The 21,308-nt window shown below is 31.2% G+C and overlaps 1 protein-coding gene and 1 long non-coding RNA gene across 4 annotated transcripts in view; both read left to right on the forward strand.

Moving 5' to 3' along the window:
- Positions 1 to 6,184, forward strand: part of LOC148271779 (uncharacterized) — a 62,979-nt gene extending 56,795 nt beyond the window's left edge. For all 3 annotated transcript variants that reach the window (XM_088240946.1, XM_088240947.1, XM_088240945.1), the window contains 3 exons: positions 376 to 546; positions 1,294 to 1,392; positions 2,439 to 6,184. In XM_088240946.1, coding sequence (XP_088097072.1) covers positions 376 to 546; positions 1,294 to 1,392; positions 2,439 to 2,639 — 471 coding nt within the window. In that variant the 3' untranslated portion in view covers positions 2,640 to 6,184. The remainder of the gene's footprint in view (positions 1 to 375; positions 547 to 1,293; positions 1,393 to 2,438) is intronic.
- LOC148271778 (uncharacterized) overlaps positions 1 to 10,286 on the forward strand; it is a 74,340-nt gene extending 64,054 nt beyond the window's left edge. Inside the window, exons 2-4 of the long non-coding RNA XR_015825019.1 lie at positions 6,565 to 6,808; positions 7,217 to 7,519; positions 7,606 to 10,286. This is a non-coding gene — a long non-coding RNA (uncharacterized LOC148271778). The remainder of the gene's footprint in view (positions 1 to 6,564; positions 6,809 to 7,216; positions 7,520 to 7,605) is intronic.
- The last annotated feature ends 11,022 nt before the right edge of the window (positions 10,287 to 21,308 follow it).

The following is a 21,308-nucleotide window of genomic DNA, read 5'->3' on the forward strand; positions in this document are numbered from 1 at the left end:
CATATTGTGGAAATGTAGATGTTTAAACACAGTCAGAATGGTGAATGTTAAACAGTGTGCAAAGTGAATTCTTAAAACCCAATGACAGGTCACAAGCCCTGTAAATGCCTATACTTCTCAGGAATGTTTTCCTCTCTGTTGCAATAAATTTCCAATATTTTATCTACATTTCCTGAAAATCTGCTAAAATACAGCCATTTTTCTAATGGTTAAAAATCAGTTTTAGACAAAATATTATATTCTACATTGTGTTTCCTTTTCCTGACTTGACCCATAATATGATTCTCGCTGTTTCCTTCATCAGATAAATTACATACATATATTATTTATGTTCTTGACATATGTTTTTTTTTTTTTTTTTTTACTTTGTTTCAGACAATGCTGGCATGCTGTGAACCCGCTATGTTTAGTTTTGATAAACTTATAATATCAGTCAGTACAAACTCTCGTGCCATTGCCTTAATGAAACTGGTTCAACCGATTTTAGAAAAAATCGTTCAAGAAGAAACAAGTCGCGCCTATTTCTTCAAGAAAATAGGACTGAAAGTAAACAATTTTTATATGATTTATTGTTTTAGCATTTACTTTGTGGAAAAACATTTTGAATTTATTTAAAATAAAACACTTTGTAAATTGACCACACAAGAGTTTAATACATTCAAACACGACTAGTTTCGGGTAATCAGTATTACCCATCCTCAGACATAAACAACAGTTTATATTTACATCTGAGGATGGGTCATACTGATTACCCAAAACTAGTCGTGTTTTAATGTATTAAACTCTTGTGTGGTCAATTTACAATGAGTTTTATTTCAAATAAATAAACTATTTTTATTCATAATAATCATATATAGATAATAATCGTTTATCTAAATCATGGTATGATCAATATAATTGATGGATTATGCTATCATACTATGAGTTGCACCAAAGCATGTGTTAAATGACGAGGTTGATATGACAACCAATGTACAGTACAGTGTGTTAGAATGTTTAATAAGCTTACGTTAATGTGATGGTGCCCTCGGTGAACCGAGTAAACATACAATTTTGCTAACATAAGAATGGTTTATTGTTTTCATTTTATACTGTTTATTTAAATTAAAGACTTGAATAGACTTTAGTATTGATTTCTATATATGCATATAAAGCACCAAAATTATTCACGATGGTGGTCATCGTCATTATTTATTAATTATCTTTTTTTTCTTGGAATTTTAGTCTGAGAGATTTTAAATATTGGTAATACCTAATTTAAATTCTAAGTTAATGTACATATTAAATTTATAGATCGAAAAGGCAAAGAAGAGAATCACGAAGAAAGCGATCCGGTGTCCACAGTCTGAAAAGGAATGTGAAATATGTCGGAAACATCTATTTTTGTCAATGGTATGAATAAACTTTATGTATTTTAACAATTTATGGGTTCAAATCATAAAACTTCTTTAGAAAAATAAAGTACAGTAAAATCTCATTTTTATGTTCTTCGATTTTACGTTTTCCCGATTTTTACGCCGAAATGTTTAGGTCCCATTTTTCTTCCACACATTTTCATTCAAATATTCCCCCAATTAGCGTTTTTAATAACCCCGGTTTTACGTTTCAAAAATTTCACGCTGCCGCATTTGCCCAAAATGGAGAATAAAATCAAGGTAAATAAAAAAATGTGTAAATTGTCTTAAACTAAATTCAAAGTAGGTTCAGTGTAATTGACCATTCTGTTTAAGTGTCTAATTTTGACATTTTACTAAATTGTGACATGCGTTTGACCCATGTTTAGGAAGAATAAAGTCTTTACAATCAATAAATTATGATGCAGTAAGTTTAAAAATTCCGAAATAGTAATATTATTTGAAGTGATAAACATAATTTGGAAAAAAGATTGTTTAAACAGTTGTCATAAAAGTGTGAAACAGTTTTGCCGCAAAAAATGACAAATGAAATTCTGTGGTGCCATACTAAAAAAAGTGATACCATATAAATTAAATTTCCCAATATTTAGGGAAAAAATCATTGTATGCATATTATGCAAATTCAAATTTTTATTTTCGTGTTTTTAAAGTTAAGTACCTGTGTAAAATTATTTAAACATGTTTTGTTTAATTCAATTAAAAAAAACACATTGTAGTATTGATTCAAAAAATTCAAAATATTTTTAATTAAATCATAGGTAAAAATGAATAATTCCCAATTATGACCGTTTTACAATTTTTCTGCAGTTTTCCATTTCCTCACTTTAACGTTTTCCTCAGTTTTAACACTTTTCTTCGCTGCATCCTTGAAAAACGTAAAACAGGGGTTTTACTGTATATTTAAAAATCCTTTATTGCTATGTAAAAATATCTTTATTGAAAAATAACTTGCTTTTGCATAATTTTACCACACTCAATAATACAAGGATTGGCTGTATGGAGTAAAAGGTTATGGTTTTACAGGTTACAAACATAGAAGACCAAGTCTTCTATTGCCCCCTCCATGCCTATCAACTCCTGTCACCCGAAAAAAGCAGGAATAGCCATCCTAAATTGCAAAAAGACCCTGGAAACCTAACGGCCTACAAATACATAGTGTACTATTCTATTGATGAGTTAAATAAATTGTATAGTATAGTCGTAGGTAAAATGTCCAGAAAATAAAACTGTTTTTTTTTATTAATATAGTTTGTAAGATAAAAAATATATATAAAAAAAAATATAAAAAATAAAAAAAAAATGTTTAAATAAGTTATAAAAAAAACTTGAATTTTTTTTTTAAATACTCAAAAAAACTTTATTACTGTCTTTTTCACGTGGAAAGAATTACCTCAGAATGGATAAATTTTTTTTCGAGGGGTTTTAAAAAAGTCTAGTTAGTAGAATTAATTTTTTTTTTTCAGTTTGAAGATGTTTGATTTAATAAACATAATATAAGATAATATCACATGTTTCGTGAATTTCATCAATTTATTTGTCAGTATGAGACCCGGTGTCAAGTGAACAATATATAGTTTATTACATACAGACAGAATACAAAATAGTTTTTAGGAATTATTTCAGGCCTGAAATGTGCTCTTGCCGTGGACCCATTTCTATGTATCGTCCAGATCCACACGGCATTTGGTGTGATACCGTCGTGCAATGTGGGTTTTTACGGTGCTTAATGGGCCATGGGATTTGTTGATATAATTATTCATAGTATTAATTTAATTTTAATATGTTTGTTAAACTTGTCATTGTTGGTTGAACTGCCAAAAATAATGGAATATTCCGCTACAAATGATTGACTGACCTTGTTAGAAATAAGTTTTTCATTTTACTTGTATGTTATTGCCTGTGCACTTGCACTTGCATAATGAACTGCCAAATGTACCTGAGTCCGTAGAAATAATTTCACGGTCCATGAGTGAGATTACTATATGATATATTTATGTGCTATTGTAATATTATTATTAGTTTTTGCCTTTTAATAAACTTTGATAACTGTAACATGTGAGATTATAGAGTTATTTTATGTATTATTATATTGTATAATATATATATATTTGTGATTATATTATGTATATATTTACTATTATATTATGTATATATTTATTATTATACTTTGGGTACAAAACCATTAGAGTAACCATAACCTTCATCGACATTAGTACGATCGTACTTTCTAAATTTTTTTGTGTTGTGATATTCTTTTCAAATGCAGACCAATAAACATCCTTATTTTTCCACAATGTTCACACTGTGGATGAATATAAAGAAAACTTTGTACACACTTCCACGAATAATTGCCACTTTTTCACGAATTGAGAGACATTTCCTCTTGTTAGTAGACGTGTTTATAATTCAGGGGTTAGGTTTTAACTGATCTGGTCTAGAACTCATTTTACATCACCCACTTGTAATTAATCATAAAATATAAAAAATCCTTTTAAAAAAACCGTAAAAACCAAACAAGCATGTCATACATGAACTACAAAAGCAGCTATAAATCGTAACAATGTGCCGGATCGGCACTTACTAAGTTCACAGAGCTTGGATTTTTTAAAAACCATGAACTAAAATGTCAACTAATGTTTCCTCATTACATCCGAGATCTCGCTATTTCTGTGATCGTTATAACCAAGTTTGACTGTATATATATATAGTGCAAGCAGCTGGCAACATCGAGGTTTTGGTTCCCTGTATTTACCCCTTCATTGTATTTACAATATGTATATTATTATTATATTTTATACATTTATGTATTTATTATTATATTGTATAATATATATATATATATGTACTTATTATTTTTTGCCTTGATATAATGTTCAAGGTTTGTGTTTCATTTAAAGGGATAAGTTATTCCTATAAAGATTTAAAACTTTTATTTATTTGTTATTCGTGTTAACAAGGCTGACAGCGATTTACAAAGTTTACTTACTCTAAGGATAGTTATTTTTAATGCAGACATGTGCTCTTAGTAGTATAATAATAGATAATAGATGGAAAAAGAATAAAAAATATTTAATTGTACTTTTATGGAACGAATCCAACTTATATGAGATCAACCAAAAAAGATACATTATTCATAACAAAATTTTTATTTATTTGTATCATTTTTGGGTGATCCCATGTAAGTTGGATCCGTTTAAACTGAAAAAATTGTTTTTTTGTTCAAAAATTCTAACTAAAAGTTATAGTATTGTTTAACTTTATTGTTTATCCACGAGAACTTAAAAAAAATATAATTTACATATTAAAAAATATAAAATGTTTTATTTATTTTTCGAATTTCATATGCTTTTAATGGGGATTTGAATTAGCAGATGAATATTAATCATATTATCATAAAACTTATTATCCATGGGCTTCCAGCGTAAAAATTAGCAGAAAGTGAAATAAAAACCAATTTTACAAAAATCGCTCTATATCCCGAACTATCTTTTTTTTTTTTAAGAAATTTAAAATTCACCTAATGTAATCCCAGCTGCAATTTTTTTTAACAACGTATTTTTTACAAAAAATAACATTTATGTACAGTCTGACTTGGTTGTTACAAGGAAGATGGGACTGACTGGATTTGCTTGTTATAAGCATTAATCATTATACCAGAGGTTTTTTCTTTTTATCCAACCACCATTGCATATTGTCATTAAGTAAAGGGGGCAAGTATAGCGTGTGAGCACTCCAATACATGACAGTAAAATTTTTACTGTCTTTGAATTTCCTAGTTTTAACCATCGAAAAAAAAGTAGATTGGAAATCAAATCAGAAATTTGATTAGTATTATTTTAATAGATTGTCTATTACAGAAAAAATGCATATGAGAAATACCTTATACTCGAAGAGAAATACGCATTTTTATTTATTGTAATAAAAACAGTATAGTAAATTAGAATAAATAATAATATTGTAACATGGCAACATTTATACCAAGAAGGAGGGATTGTGACAGCCAATCAGAGTGATGGGTGGCCGCCATGTTGCCTGGAACTGAGTCCAGGAAAACGACCGTTGGTGGCCTTCACTTCGTAGTCTGTGGAGTAAGCGCTACGCACCACTGGGGTGACAGTCCCTATTGCGAAGTGTTTTACCCCCCTTGTGTTGGTAGTCATGGAGTTTTACCCCCCTTGTGTTGGTAGTAATGGAATTGGTAGTAATTCGCATCGCTATTTCGAGTAAGCGCTACGCACTTGCTACGTACGAGCGCTGATGTCGCATCATGACGTCACACAGTTAGAAAAAGCAAATGGCGCATGTGTGAAAAACGGTTTAAATTTAAAACCTGTGTAAATCTTAAATCTACGGCGTGCGTGTCCTGTTTTCGTTATTTTTTCGGTATGTGTCAGTCTTCTCACCTTTTCTCTTCTATTAAAAGCAAAAAGCGCGTGTGAAAAATGGTTTAAATTTAAAACGTGTGTTAACCTTAAATCTACGGCGTGCGTGTGTCTTCTCACCTTTTCTCTTCTATTTTTCTCGCCTGTGATAATTATAACAATGTCAAAAAAGTGTTGTATGCTTTCTTGCCATGTATCCGGGGACATCGTCAAACTATATCGCTTTGCCAAAATTAGACACATCACATAGTAGAATTCGCTATGCATTTCGCGTATGTCAAAGACATTTTCAGGCAAAGTTCATTGAGGGAAACTGTAGGCTACTTCCTGAAGCAGCACCGGCTTTATTTACTGAAGAACATATAGCCAAGGAAGCAAAAATAAAAATTTAATATACCACAAAACTGCGCTAATTTTGTCCCTTGCTTTGTTGAAAAACTCTCCTAAGGGTTACATACTCGTGCAGAAAATTTTTGCATCGCCTTCAAGACGAACCTAATATAGGCTTCTTGGAGGATTGAGTTTCCGAACAGGAATAAATGCAAACATAACAGTATTTTTTAAAAATATTAATTAATATTTAATAATTTCGCTGTCACCATAACTATCTTTTGGTGTGAAAAATGAAGGACTCCAAAGGCTTCTTGATTTTGGAATTGAGAAAAAGCCAGGTTTGTTTTTAAAAAATATTTAGTATTGCAAACAAATTATTTAGTTCCATTTGTAATGTCATAATTTTGAGAATATATATTTTTTTCTTATTTCAGATTTGCGGACCATGCCCTGGTGTTTATGATAAGGGAGATTTTTTATGATATTGCTTACTATTTCTGTGAAGGGACAACTCCTGCCATTCAGTTAAATGTATTCGGGAAGTGTACGCTGCTGTTTCAGACACTGGTTTTATTATTAAGGCCAGTATATGTGACCAAGGTGCAACGAATGTTGGAGCACTTAAATATTTAAGAGAAGAAACACGAAGAATGTATTTGATTAATGGGAAAGATTATGGTAATAATTATTTTTAATATTTTATTAATAAAAAACTTTGCATTTATACGTCAATCACGAAATTAATATTAGTTAGAAAACAAGGTTCTGGTATTCAAAATTACCCATCATCAAATGTTAACATAAACTTGCAAAGGTTTGTATTTACACCTAATGATGGGTGATGAATTCTGAATACCCAAGACTTGTGTACTAACTAATATTAAACTCGTATGTGGTGTATAAATACAAAGTGTTTTTTATTTAAAATTAATTCTACAAATTAATTTCTAAAACGGTAGATAGAACTATTTTTATTTCCTTAGTTTATAAATGCAAAATTACATTCAGATTTTCTTTACAAATATTTTAAATAATACTACTTCAGTTTTATATTATGTTTAATGTTTTATTGAAATTTGTTTGCAGATGAAACATTTTTTGAAATATGTAGTCATGAGGTTTTTATAATTTATGACCTCCCACATTTGATAAAGTGGTTAAAAAATAATTTTCTCAATAAAAATACATCAACTGAGGCTAAAATTTCAAGTTGGAATGATTTAATTTTTGTGTATGAACAGGACGCAAGGATTGGAGATGTGAGGTTATTGAAATCAATACACGATGCACACATTATACCTGATAAAATCCGAAAAATGAAAGTAAGCAACTGCGTCAAAGTGTTGAATGAAAGGACGGTTGCTGCTCTTCGTTTTGCTGCAGAATTTGGTATGTATCTAAATGTGCGGTATGAGATCAAAATATGAATTAAAAATATTTAGTCTTTAATAAATACTTGTTTTTTTCTATTTCAGAGTCATCACCCAAAAAATTAAGTTTGTTAGCCACCAGTGATGTCGTCTTATTCTTCGACAAACTCTCCGACAGTACAAATGGTGCTACCAACTTTTCCAAGGGTAAAATGAGATACATTACTACACCGCAGTCTACACACCATGCATTTTGGATTGATGCTATTAACAAATTGAAGAAAATGAAATTTGAATTCAGGAAGAGAGAATATTGTACCATCTCTAAAAAACTATATTTTGACCATCAAAGGTGTTCAAGGACTCTGGGCAGACTTGCATCAGGCTGGTAATAAAAAACTAGTTCTGCGACGTCTCAACCAAGATCCATTGGAAAACTTTTTTGGTACAATAAGAATGTACAATGGAAAGAATGTGAATCCAACATGCAGAGACTTTGTCAACACTTTTAAGTCTGCACTTATTAGTAATTTTTTGTCGTCACACTCTCCGACACTTAACTGTGAAGACGATAGAGGGCGCATGATACTAAACCTGAAAGAGTTTTTAAGTTTCTCTCGTGATGGTCCCACATTACTTTCAGAACCTGAGCTCAATAATGAATCTAGGGTGTCATTATCTAGTTTGTTAATAGCAGAATGCAATAGCATTACTGTGCATGATGTATCTATTTTACGCTCTCAACAGGAGAGAAGTAAAGTTGGAGCCCATGGCTATTCTGCTGGTTGGATTTGTCGTAGATTGTTAAGTGACAATATTTGTGAGGCCTGCAAACAATCCCTTACTCAGTCAGAAGCTTCAATTCATCACAAATATGTATTGTTGAGAGAGAGAACTGGTTATTATTTAAAATTAGCATATATATTCTGAATTTATTTACAAGGTGTATTGAAATTATTAATGGGTATTTAAATAATCCAAATAATCTTATTCAATCAAATATCCATAAAAACTTGCAGTATATAATAGAGGAAAATTTAAATTTTGAGTGGTTATAAATATAATAAAAGTAAAATTTGTAAAGCTGATTTTTAAATTACAACTATTTAATTAGACACAGGAAATAAATAAAATATTGCCAGGAAAATATGATTCTATTTAGAATGTAAGTAATTTTAGAAGTAATTTTACTTGATTCGAATCTAAATGTTTTACAAAAATTGGCTGTTGTAAAAAGCAAATAATATTAATCATTAATTTGTATTTTAAAATCATTAATTTGTATTTAAGTAACTGTTATTTATTTACTCTTGCATATAAATACAGATGGTTTTTATCACATATTTTTAAATAAACAATTCTTATTGACCTATTTATTTATTTATTGTTGCAAAATGAATATGTTATGTATTTTTATAGCTAAAATACAGTATTTCTTTTAAATATGGACCTTTATTGTTCACATCATTATTGCAAATTAAATATGTTATGTCTTTTTTTAGCTAACATACAGTATTTCTTTTAAATATGGACTTCACTTTATTTGTTCAGTACACAAAATATGACATTTTTGCTTTTAATGTGCAATAAGTAGATATTATTTTAATAAGTAGCATTAAGCTGTTGCAATTATATTCTGAGATAAGAGCTATTCTAGCATTTTTAAATTTTTCTGTAATCATAACTTCCAGAAAGAAATTTTGATGTGAAAAGGGGCTAATTATTTTGAAAGTTTTTGTATTATATAAAGTTGATGTATTCTGAACTGGGAGTATGTGCACATTCCGTTATACTAGGATCCCTAGTGATTTTCTGATCCCACTTGGAGCAAGATCCACGGTATTGGTTGATATAGATTTTTATCCACATCTGTCAACAGTCATATATCTTTTAACAAGATATTATTATGGTATCAATAAAATAAATAGTCGAGAGATTGATTCTCAAAGTGTATTCCTTGTTCATTGATAGGAATAAGTCTAGTGTTCTCCTTAAAAATATTGTTTTTGTTGGTTACAATATTTTTGCGATTATGTCTCGATAATACAATACACTAAATACAAAATATAACTACCGTTTACAAGTGAACAATACAACACTGTTCTTTCCCAGGATCCAAGTGGAATTATTGTATTGTCCCAGAATATTGTGTTTTGTGGTTGATGCTGTTTATTAGACAATATTTTCATATCTTTTATATTGTACTCCTGTAAATGGAACTTTAAGCTATGCATTAAAACATGCTGGATCCCGCTAATACGAGGATTTCACTGGATTGAATTTTTTTCATTCTGCTAAAACCTAGATTGAAAATCAGCTGCAGGGTTGGAAGCCCTAATCTGAACCATGACACATTATTTTTCTTTTATGCGTTTTAAAGTTGTATCAAATTTAATTTAAATGTAATGTTTTATTCTGAATAAAGACTAAAATATATACATTAAAACTATTAACATGTTATATAAGTATATATATATATATATAATTCAAATAAGTTTAGCTCTTCAGAAAGTATTGTATTCCAATGTTATCTTTTTTTGTTGCATAAATCTGTATTATATCAACTTAAATATATCCATATATGTATTGAAGCGTTCAATTGGCATGTTTTTCTTTCCAGAACTTAAAATAAAAATTGTCATGTTTAATTATGTGTTCCATGTTGGCGTTTTTTTATCCAACTTAACACTGAATCAAAGTTAACAACGTAAACTAAATTATTAAAAAAATCATGTTCCATATAAAGTGTCTTTTTTTTCATCTCCTCTGTCTTCAAAGCCTCTTTACCATTAATGATCAGTGTTAAGGCAAGTTTGCTTTATAAAAGTTTGTTGTTAAATGTGGTGAATTCACTTTTAAATCACAAAAAAGGAAACTAAGATTTTTTATTAAATTTTATGGGTTGGCAATCAATTCCCAAAACTCATTATTTTCGAAATGCAGAATCATTAATGATAGAGAAGCTTTAATTCCTTCATAATATAAACTTGTAGTTTGATCAGTAGTAATAATTAAAAATCCGTGGTAAAGGTAACAATTTGGAAAAAAAGTGAATACTTCTGATTTTTAACTATTACTCATGATCAAGCTATGAGCTGTAAAAACTTTTAGAGAAAGTTTTGAATTTCCCGCGGATTTTTTTTTCGATGGATATAAGCGCCAACGTGAAATAGCGTAAATACAAAATTTTACCAATAGGAATGTGTTATTATACCTAAACGTCAAATAGTTGTTACGGCGCCGTAGTACTAAAGCTAGGTTTTCCTAGGACAGCGGTGCCCGTATTTTAACGGCCGTAGTGAACGGTGATGCAGTGGACAGCCGTCGTAAAGGTGACTAGAGTGTGGTTTTCTAGGAAAACGGTGTTATCAACACCATTTAACACCGTTTTCCTAGGAAACCACTCTCTAATCACCTTTACTTTTTTTATTTTATTTTTTTTATTTTATTTTATTTAGAAAACATACAGTCATACAAAATCAGTATTAAAAACAACAATTTTTTAACATAAAAAGACCAATTAAGTTTTCATAAATTAAAAAGATATAAACATTAAATGTGACAAAAAATAAATAAGAATTTTAAGTGAAAAAAAGATAATTGTTGACATTTGCGTTTTCCATGGAGGTAATAAATTAAAATAAATAAAAATACCGAATGTACACTCCGAGCCATCCACGCACACACATGAACGCACATATAAAACATACACAAACATATACATTACATGCGGCACATATGCATAGCATAATGTGCCGCATGTGCGAAGTCAACTCGAATTCGCTTCATTAGTATGGTCCCCTCAATATAATGTATATATTAATCAAATTGAAAACATTCAAAAGAAATTTATAAGGAGCCTGGAATATCGTTTTGGTAACATTGAAAATGATTACAGCGCATCTTTGATCAATTTTAATATAGAATCACTACAAAAAAGGCGCCTTAGATATGATTTAATTTTTCTTTTCAAAATTCTCAATAACATAGTTGATTCGCCGTATCTTTTACAAAATATTGGTTTCCGTTGTCCTCTTCGCTATACTAGATTAAATTCCCTTTTTTATGTACCAACTTGTAAAAACAATTATACCTCGAATTCATTCATTAGACGCACCTGTAGAAATTATAACGAACTCAGTATTGATGTAGACATTTTTAACTGCACGTTGCATTTGTACAGAAAATTTCTTCATGGGGTCGATTATTTGGGATAGTTGCTGAATGTACATCTTGAGTGGTTTATGCTATGCATATGTGCCGCATGTAATGTATATGTTTGTATATGTTTTATATGTGCGTTCATGTGTGTGCGTGGATGGCTCGGAGTGTACATTCGGTATTTTTATTTATTTTAATTTATTACCTCCATGGAAAACGCAAATGTCAACAATTATCTTTTTTTCACTTAAAATTCTTATTTATTTTTTATTTTTTGTCACATTTAATGTTTATATCTTTTTAATTTATGAAAACTTAATTGGTCTTTTTATGTTAAAAAATTGTTGTTTTTAATACTGATTTTGTATGACTGTATGTTTTCTAAATAAAATAAAATAAAAATAAAATAAAATAAACCACTCAAGATGTACATTCAGCAACTATCCCAAATAATCGACCCCATGAAGAAATTTTCTGTACAAATGCAACGTGCAGTTAAAAATGTCTACATCAATACTGAGTCCGTTATAATTTCTACAGGTGCGTCTAATGAATGAATTCGAGGTATAATTGTTTTTACAAGTTGGTACATAAAAAAGGGAATTTAATCTAGTATAGCGAAGAGGACAACGGAAACCAATATTTTGTAAAAGATACGGCGAATCAACTATGTTATTGAGAATTTTGAAAAGAAAAATTAAATCATATCTAAGGCGCCTTTTTTGTAGTGATTCTATATTAAAATTGATCAAAGATGCGCCGTAATCATTTTCAATGTTACCAAAACGATATTCCAGGCTCCTTATAAATTTCTTTTGAATGTTTTCAATTTGATTAATATATACATTATATTGAGGAGACCATACTAATGAAGCGAATTCGAGTTGACTTCGCACATAAGTATAGTAAAGAAGTTTTAATGTATTTGGTGATGAGAATGGCTTGGAGATTCGTAAGATAAACCCTAGAAGTCTGTACGCCTTATCTACTATTGTATTTATGTGATCTCTAAATAAAAGCTTATCATCCATCAGTACACCCAAATCTCTCGCTTTCATTGAACGATAGACAATTTTCCCAGATAGTTTGTAGTCAAATAGTATACTTTTTTTCTTTCGAGTAAATGACATGACAAGACATTTATCAGAATTCAATAATAACTGATTGTCCTTGCAATAGCAACAGATTCTATCTAAGTCAGCTTGAAGAATTTCGCAATCATTTATTGAAGACACAATTTTAAATACTTTATTGTCATCAGCGTATAGCAAAAAATTTGAGTTTTGAATGCATAAACTTATATCATTGATATAAATAATAAAAAATAAGGGTCCAAGATGCGAACCTTGAGGGACACCTGATGGGATTGGTTTAAATGATGATTTAAATCCCTTGAGTGAGACCGATTGACTGCGGTTACTAATGTAGGAACATATCCAACGATACAGATTCCCCCGTATACCAATGTTCCAAAGCTTGCGAAGTAAGACCGAATGACTTATTTTATCGAAAGCCTTTGAATAATCCGTATATAAAACGTCTACCTGAAAACCTGCATCCATTGCATTCAAAACAATATCGGTAAATTCACAAAGATTTGATTCAACTGACCGTTTCTTATAGAATCCATGTTGATTGGGATTAATATGTGGTTTTATAACATCGAAGAGCTGATCGGTTACTATATTTTCAAGGATTTTACTAAAAATGGGAAGAAGAGAAATGGGTCGATAATTTACTACAAGACTCTTATTTCCTTTTTTATGCACAGGTGTAATATTTGCCTTTTTCCATATTTCAGGAAACGTGCCTTCCTTTATTGATAATTGAAAAAGATAAGTAAGAGGACGCGCAAGCTGTTTAATACATTTAGAAATAAAAAAAGGGTGTATGCCATCAAAGCCAGCACCCTTACTGACTTTAAGTTTTTTGAGATATTTTGTTACCAATGACTGATTTATTTCTATAGCATTAAGATCAATTACACTATTTTCTTCGGCAGGAACACTACAACTAGATGCATTAGTTTCCAAAAATTCAGAATGGAAATATTCCGCAAAAGCATTACAAATATTCTGACCGCCAATTACCAAATTATCTTTGTAGGACATTTGAAGAGGCACATCACACCCAGCTCGCTTGGACTTGACAAAAGACCAGAAAAGTTTAGGTTCTCGGTTAATGTTATATTCAGCAGTTGTGATAAAATGTAGGTAACATTCCTTATTCGTGCGTTTTTGTCTTTCCCTCAGCAAAGAAAAAGTATGATAATCAGACGCTTGAGAGTACTTTTTCCATTTTTTGTGAAATTTTTTTTTTTCTGAAATTAACTTAATTAGCGGTCGAGTGTACCATGGAGGATATCGGCAATTATTATTTGTGAGACGCTTGGGAACAAAATTATTTATAATTCCATTTAGAACAACGTAAAATTGCTGGGTTGCGTCTTCCATGTTCAGATTAGACAAAGTATCGAACCAATTAATATCATCTAAATGGGCACAAACATCATCGTAGTTTGCCTTATGAAATAAACGAACAAATCTTTGATTATCGGGAAGAATTTTGAATTGTAAATTGAGCAAAATTACAAGAGTCTTATGATGGGCGTCTTCCAGTGTTAATGGGGATACACATTCGGTGACTACGCAGTCAAAGTTGGAGATAACTAGATCTAGAATACGGCCACGAGTATTGGCATGCGAATTGAACTGGTAGAAGTTATTAAATGACATAAAATTACATAGAGACTTGCTAAGTGGATCATCCTTAGGATCGAGGGTGCAGTGAGTAAAACTGGGATTCGAAAGCCAGGCAGCATTAGATATATTGAAATCACCAATAATCAGGAAAATTTCATTAGGGGACGTTAAGAGTGTATCGGAAACTTTGTCAAAAAACTCGGATATCACTCGCAAATGTGAATTTCCATGAGGAAAGTAGGAACAGAACATATTTCAGGTTTTGTGATGTGTGATTGTGTTTACTTTAATCCAAATAACTTCCGCCGTTAGGTCCCAAGAATCTACTACAGAACTACAAAACATTTTTTTGACAGCTATAAGCACGCCTCCACCGAGAGTCTGCTGTGTTTTCTCATAATCACGGTCTCTTCGAAATACGTTATATCTACTATCAAAAATTTCGCTATCATTGATACTTGGAAGGAGCCATGTTTCAGATAAAAAAATCATATCATAATCATTAATCAAGACGTTATTTAAAAAATCATGAGTTTTGGAGCGAATGCCGCGTACGTTTTGGTAGTAAATAGATAGACTATTTATGGGATTAGCGCCTGAGAATATTAAAATATTTCAACCTATTAAACAATAAACTTAAAATACACCAGTAAAATTGATTTAAATTATATTGGACGCACCTGTAAAATGAGTCTCTAAATATCAATGCAGTCACTAAAGGCAAGTAGTTCGCTAAATTATACACATTAAAAAAGTTGAAAATAGTACAAAGAAAAGGTAAAAACAGAAAATAAGGAAAACAAGAAATAACACTAGTCAGCTGCTTCAAAAGTCATATTATTTTTTCAAGATCAGCGTCTGATGAGATTTTGGATATGGGTGATCCTTCATTTTTCCTAAGGAATATGTTGCCATTTTTCACCCAAAGGAATGCGTACTCTTTATCTATTTTCAACTGCCTCGCTTTACGCAGTAAAAGCTTGTTTGCGGGTGTAAGATGCTCATTAATGAAAATCCGGCTTGCTTCTCCAGATATTCCAACGTCCGCGGATAACAATTTTTTATGTCTGCGTGCTGCAGTTATAATCGTGTCCTTAAGTTCTCTTCTGATCAAATGTATTATGATATTAGGTTTATCGCGAGAACTGGATCCTGCCGTTGGCCAAGGTTGAACACGGTGAATAGACTTAATTTCTTCTTTTTTGATATTAACTCCAATTTTTTCTGCAATCTTAGAGAATGTGCGTATTAAATTCTCATTTCTGTCAAAAGGCACTCCACTTATTTCAACATTGGAAGCCCTGTCCCACTGCTCTCGTCGTTGCTGATGAAGTTCCAGAACATTGCATTTATCAATCAAGTTTTCAATTTTTGCTTCCATTAATTTTATTTTAGTATTATTCTTTTTAACGCTGTCTTTAGTCGCCTCGACCTCCCCAGATAAATAATTTATTGAGCTTTCCATATCTTTAATGGTTTTATTTAATGATTCAAAATTTTTATTACTTTTTTCTCCCTGCTCATTAAGCTTCAATAATATATCATTCTTTAGTGATTCAAATTTTTTATCAATGTATTTAATCATATAATGATTTATTTCACCTGATTGCTGCTTACTCCTTGTAGTCATTGTAGAATTATATTATGCACCCTCTTTTTATATGTATTCAATTTTTATAAATATTTTTTATAGTATGTTTTGAATAATTTATTTAGTTAGTATGTGACTTTTAAATATGCCTTTCAACAATAAATATAAATCTTGAGTAGGTTAAATCCGATTCATTCAATTAAATGTTTTTTTTTTTAAACTTAAATGTTTTGAAATTCAAGTGTTTTTATTTTGATAACTTAGTATTGTCACCATTCGTTAGATACAAGCACTTAGCACAGAAGTATTTGCAGAATATAAACACAAAACGACTTTAGATGTGAATTGTTTACACATAACACCGAAATAACGTTTGTGCGTATTTTACACTAAGCACTTTATAATCTCACTATGTTTATTTGTCAAAATGTTGAGTAATTATTTGATTTTTGTTAATTTATATGGACAGCGAAAATTTGTGTCACAGTTAATGTGGATGGTTATTGTTGTCATACATACATTACGATGGCTTTCCACTGCATCACCGTTCACTACGGCCGTTAAAATACGGGCACCGCTGTCCTAGGAAACCCTAGCTTTAGTGGCAGATCTGAACTAGTAATAGTTCTACATTATCTCTACCTCAGAGCGGCCGCAGATAGACGTGTTTTCTGTGCTCAAAATTTTAATGCCTTTTTCAAAACAAAATTTAGTTCGAAACATATATTTTTTGTGTTCCTTCTTACACAATTTAAACCAGGATCAATACCAAGTTATCTTTTGAATGAATAGTTTGTTCGAATTTGATAAATAATTCAAAAATGTAATTTTACGTCATATTCAAATAACAATTAACGACGTCATTTTACCCGTACACAAAAACAGTCAAATTGCACATTTATCTAGGACATACCAGCACTCGGTAGGTACTATGTACAAAAGTGTACACTAAACAGCCATATAATTATTACAATGTCGCGAACGCAGCCAACTTCATTCTACTAGTTTGACGTTTCGACGTTGGCGACTCAGACTCTGCGACTCAGACTCTCTCAGAATCTGTGCTCAGACCTCAGAAGATATCTGTAGTCTGTGCATGCGAGTTCAACTGTTATATTTTTCTATGGTTATGCCTACTGCCATCTGTCATGTATCAAAGTGCCCAGGTTTATAAGTAACGCCTAGTCATATTCATCAGAATCGGCACATAACACAAATTTGACAGTTTCAAGCCAAGATTCCATAGAATGACGCAGAGAAACGAGTGTGAAGTTAGCAACTTAAAATATTCTTCGAAATATTTTATGGCTGTTCAAAGCTTGTTATTTTACAAAAACACCGAATTTCGCGTTATTTTCAGAAAACACAAAATTTCGCGTTATTCGCGTAAAAATGCCGAATTTCACGTTATTTTTCGTTTTTTCGCGATCTCGAAATTTTCCGGTCTCTAGTCATTTATAGTGTATTCATACATTAATAGGTATTTTTTCGACAGAAAGTAATTGATTTGCCCCTACTTACTTACAACTTCTACATCCTCAAAAATGGAAACAATTTGTTCAATATTGTTCTTTATTTACTTTTTTTTTCTCATGTATCTCTATAATAATGTATAAACTTATGTTTTTGTATATAAATGTGTATGTATATATGTATATGTACATGCATGTATGTATATGTGTGTGTGTATGTATGCATATGCATGTGTATGTATGTGTGTATGTTTTCATATGTAAATTTATTAAATATTTTTCTATGTACCCATATACCTATGTTTTTTTTTTTTTTTTTTTTATACGCCTCCACTCGTTTGCGAGTGATTTTGGTTATACCTATGTTGGTACATTTCCTTATTTTTACTTATTATTGTATCGTTTAGTTTTTCATATGCTATCTTTAATTTTAACTAAATTTACATAATTATGTTTCACCGCTGCACTTGAATGTAATTTCTAATATATGCAAAAGCCCGTAGGGCGTGTAAATTAATAAATAAATTAATTTCATTAATGAAAATTAAAAACAGTACTGGTCCCAAGTGACTTCCCTGTGGTAAGCCGCTAGAAGCGTAAAATGGCTGTGATTTTGTAATATTCGTAAGAACATCACGAAGAGTCTCTTACGAATGTGTTAGTGAAAAAGTCATGTACCGCATTATTCGTTTCAATTAGCTTCGATAAGAAGCTTTCCAGAAGTAATGAAATTAGCAAGAATAACACCAATTTACAAAGGAGGAGAAAAAAACTTAGCTTCTAACTACAGACCTATTGCAAACTTAACCATTCTAAGTAAAATATTTGAAAAAGTGCTGCACAATTGATTATACCAACACCTCAAAAACCTTAATTTTATTGCAAAAGACCATGGATTTCAAAAAAGAAAGGGTACCTCCACAGCAATGACATCAGTCTGCAACTTTATACAAACCAAAATTGATAAAGGAAATACAGTGACTGCACTCATACTTGACTTCAAGAAGGCATTTGACACAGTCCACATAGATACCCTTCTAGATAAACTACAACATACAGGAGTTAAGGGACAAGCTCTCAAAATATTTAAAAACTATCTACAATGAAGAAAACATTTTACGAAAATTAAAGAACACAAAAGTGAAATAACAACAATGCAATTCGGAGTACCTCAGGGATCAATATTAGGACCATTGTTTTATATAATATACATTAACGACATAATACACAGTGACATAATGGGAAAAAAAACAATCTATGCGGACGACTTAGGAATTTTATATGAAAACAAAAATGACATTGAAACGACTAAAACCATCAACAATGACGTGCAAAAACTATTAGAATGGACAAACAAAAACTTCTTAACACTAAATGCCAAGAAATGCAATATAATACATTTCGAAACACAAAAGAAGAACCATAACATGAACATAAAAATAAACAACGAAACTCTTAAAGAACTAGAACATGTGATTTACCTAGGACTCACAATGGATAGACAATTAAAATGGACAAAACACATAGACGGACTCACTAAAGTAATGGCATCACTATGTAGCCTCTTCTACAAAATTAAAGATTTAATACCAAGAAAGGAAAAAAAATATGATGTACAAAGCCTATGTCAAAAGTAAATTGAGTTACATGATCGCCTTCTGGGGAACTGGCAACAAGACAGACATAACAAGAATACAAAGCCAACAAAATAAAATTCTTAAACTAACATACAACCTACCCTACCTGACCTCTACGACTGAACTGTACAAAAAAACACACCAGTTTGACATAAACTACTTGACTAAAATTGAGACCTTCAAAATTGTGCACAAAATAACACTGGGAAACATAAAAGACGACGACATAATATTAGTCAAAAATGCTGACATACACAAATATAACACCAGACAACAACAACACTATCATATTGAAAAAGCAAAGACAAACACAGGACAGTCAAAAATACTAGATAATGGACTTAAACACTACAACGACCTACCTTACTACTTAAAAACTTTTAATGGAGACAAATTTAAAATCAATCTGAAAAAGCATATGATGACTGAACTAACTAGACGAGACATAAAATGACTAGACAATATAAAATTTCTAATGTAACCCTAATGGGTTTTTTAAAATTGTGAATAAATAAAAAAAAATAAAAAAATGGAGACCACTTAGCATGTCATGTCTTCGTTTCGTGAGTTCGTTCATATCCCATACATCAAACTTGCTCAATAACTGTCAAAATCGTATTTACCTCTCGTTTTTGCTACATGCGAATAAACACCTTGCAACTCTTGTGCCAACTACTCAGGTCATTTGGTCAAAAGTAATTCTGATTACCTCACTTCTGCAGCACCACTTTGGTAAGCTGTTTTATTACATAAGATATTAGTATGTACCTCATATTTATATTGTTTTTAAATTTTATCCGTAACATTTGATCAGTAAAACTACATTCCATATATGATTATGATATACATAAGTATTTTCTATGCATGATTCTATTGATGAAATTTTAATTTGACTTCTGTGCTTATAAGATAAATATATAACACAATACGTTTTATATAAACAATTATTTTACATTTGTATAGGACTAATAAAGCTCAAATCTGTAATATAGCAAAGGGATATATTACTTACTTTTACTGGAGACAAATTTAAAATCAATCTGAAAAAGCACATGATGACTGAACTAATTAGACTAGACGAGACATAAAATGACTAGACAATATAAATTTCTAATGTAACCCTAACGGGTTTTTTAAAAGTGTAAATAAAACAAATTTAAAAAAAGCGTCCCCTCACAAAAACCCAAAAAAAGCGGGAATTTCGTCATAACTTCTTTATTTTTTAATATTTTTACACTAAATTTTGATCAACTTCAAAGTATTCTCCCTTAACTCCAACGCGCCTCTGCAAACGATCCTTCCATTGTTCAAAAACTTTTTTCAAATTCACTTATCGGGATGTTCTTTAGGCCTTCCAGCGATTTTTTTTTTCCTCCTCCACAGTAGCAAAACGCTTTTCTCTCATGTCCCTTTTCTGTCTGGAAAACAAAAATAAATCACAGGGGGCTAGATCCGGTGAGTCTTGTAGTAGTAGTAGGGGGGGTGAACAATTTGTGTCATGCCGTTTTCGGTGAAAACAACTTTACGGAGAGAGCGGTGTGGTCGGCACGTTGTCATGATGGAAGAACCAGTCGCTTGTGCGCCAAAGATCTGCCCTTTTCTTTTAGATACTCTCTCTCAATCTTTTTAAAACCTCTAAGTAGAACTTCTGGTTAACAGTTTGACCCCGAAAACGAACTACGCGTGTACAACACCTCTGCAATCAAAGAAACAAATGAGCATTGTCTTAAAGTTTGACTTTACTTGGCGAGCTTTTTTAGGACGAGGAGAGCCAGGTGTCTTTCACTGGCTTGATTGCTGCTTTTTTTCGGGGTCGTATCCGTAACACCACGATTCTTCACCAGTAATCACCTTGAAAAAAATCAAGGTCTTCTTTGAGCTGATTTTGAAGCTTAAAACATGTCTGAAGTCGACGCTCCCTTTGCTCGCCTGTGAGAAGGCGAGGGAGAAATTTGGCTGCAACTCTTCGGATAAAATCATCTGAATTGAACTCCATGATATTTCAGACATCTCACAGAGTTGATCATCAATGGTTCGGCGATGGTCTTCACAAACGAGAGCATTGATTTTGTCGATGTTTTCGTCAGTTCTTGACGTCGAGGGGCGTCCTGAACGGAGTTGGTCTTCAATTGACATTTCTCCATTTTTTAAATGTGAAAACCACTCGCAGACTCTGGTTTTACTTAGGTCAGCATTCTCATAGTTTCCGCACCCGATTTCCCCAACAGGAAACAAAATTTCACAG

The sequence above is a fragment of the Micrasema longulum genome, unplaced genomic scaffold, assembly GCF_059751315.1.
Source record: "Micrasema longulum isolate JH-2025_06_02 unplaced genomic scaffold, ASM5975131v1 h1tg002657l, whole genome shotgun sequence".
Lineage (NCBI taxonomy): Eukaryota > Metazoa > Arthropoda > Insecta > Trichoptera > Brachycentridae > Micrasema > Micrasema longulum.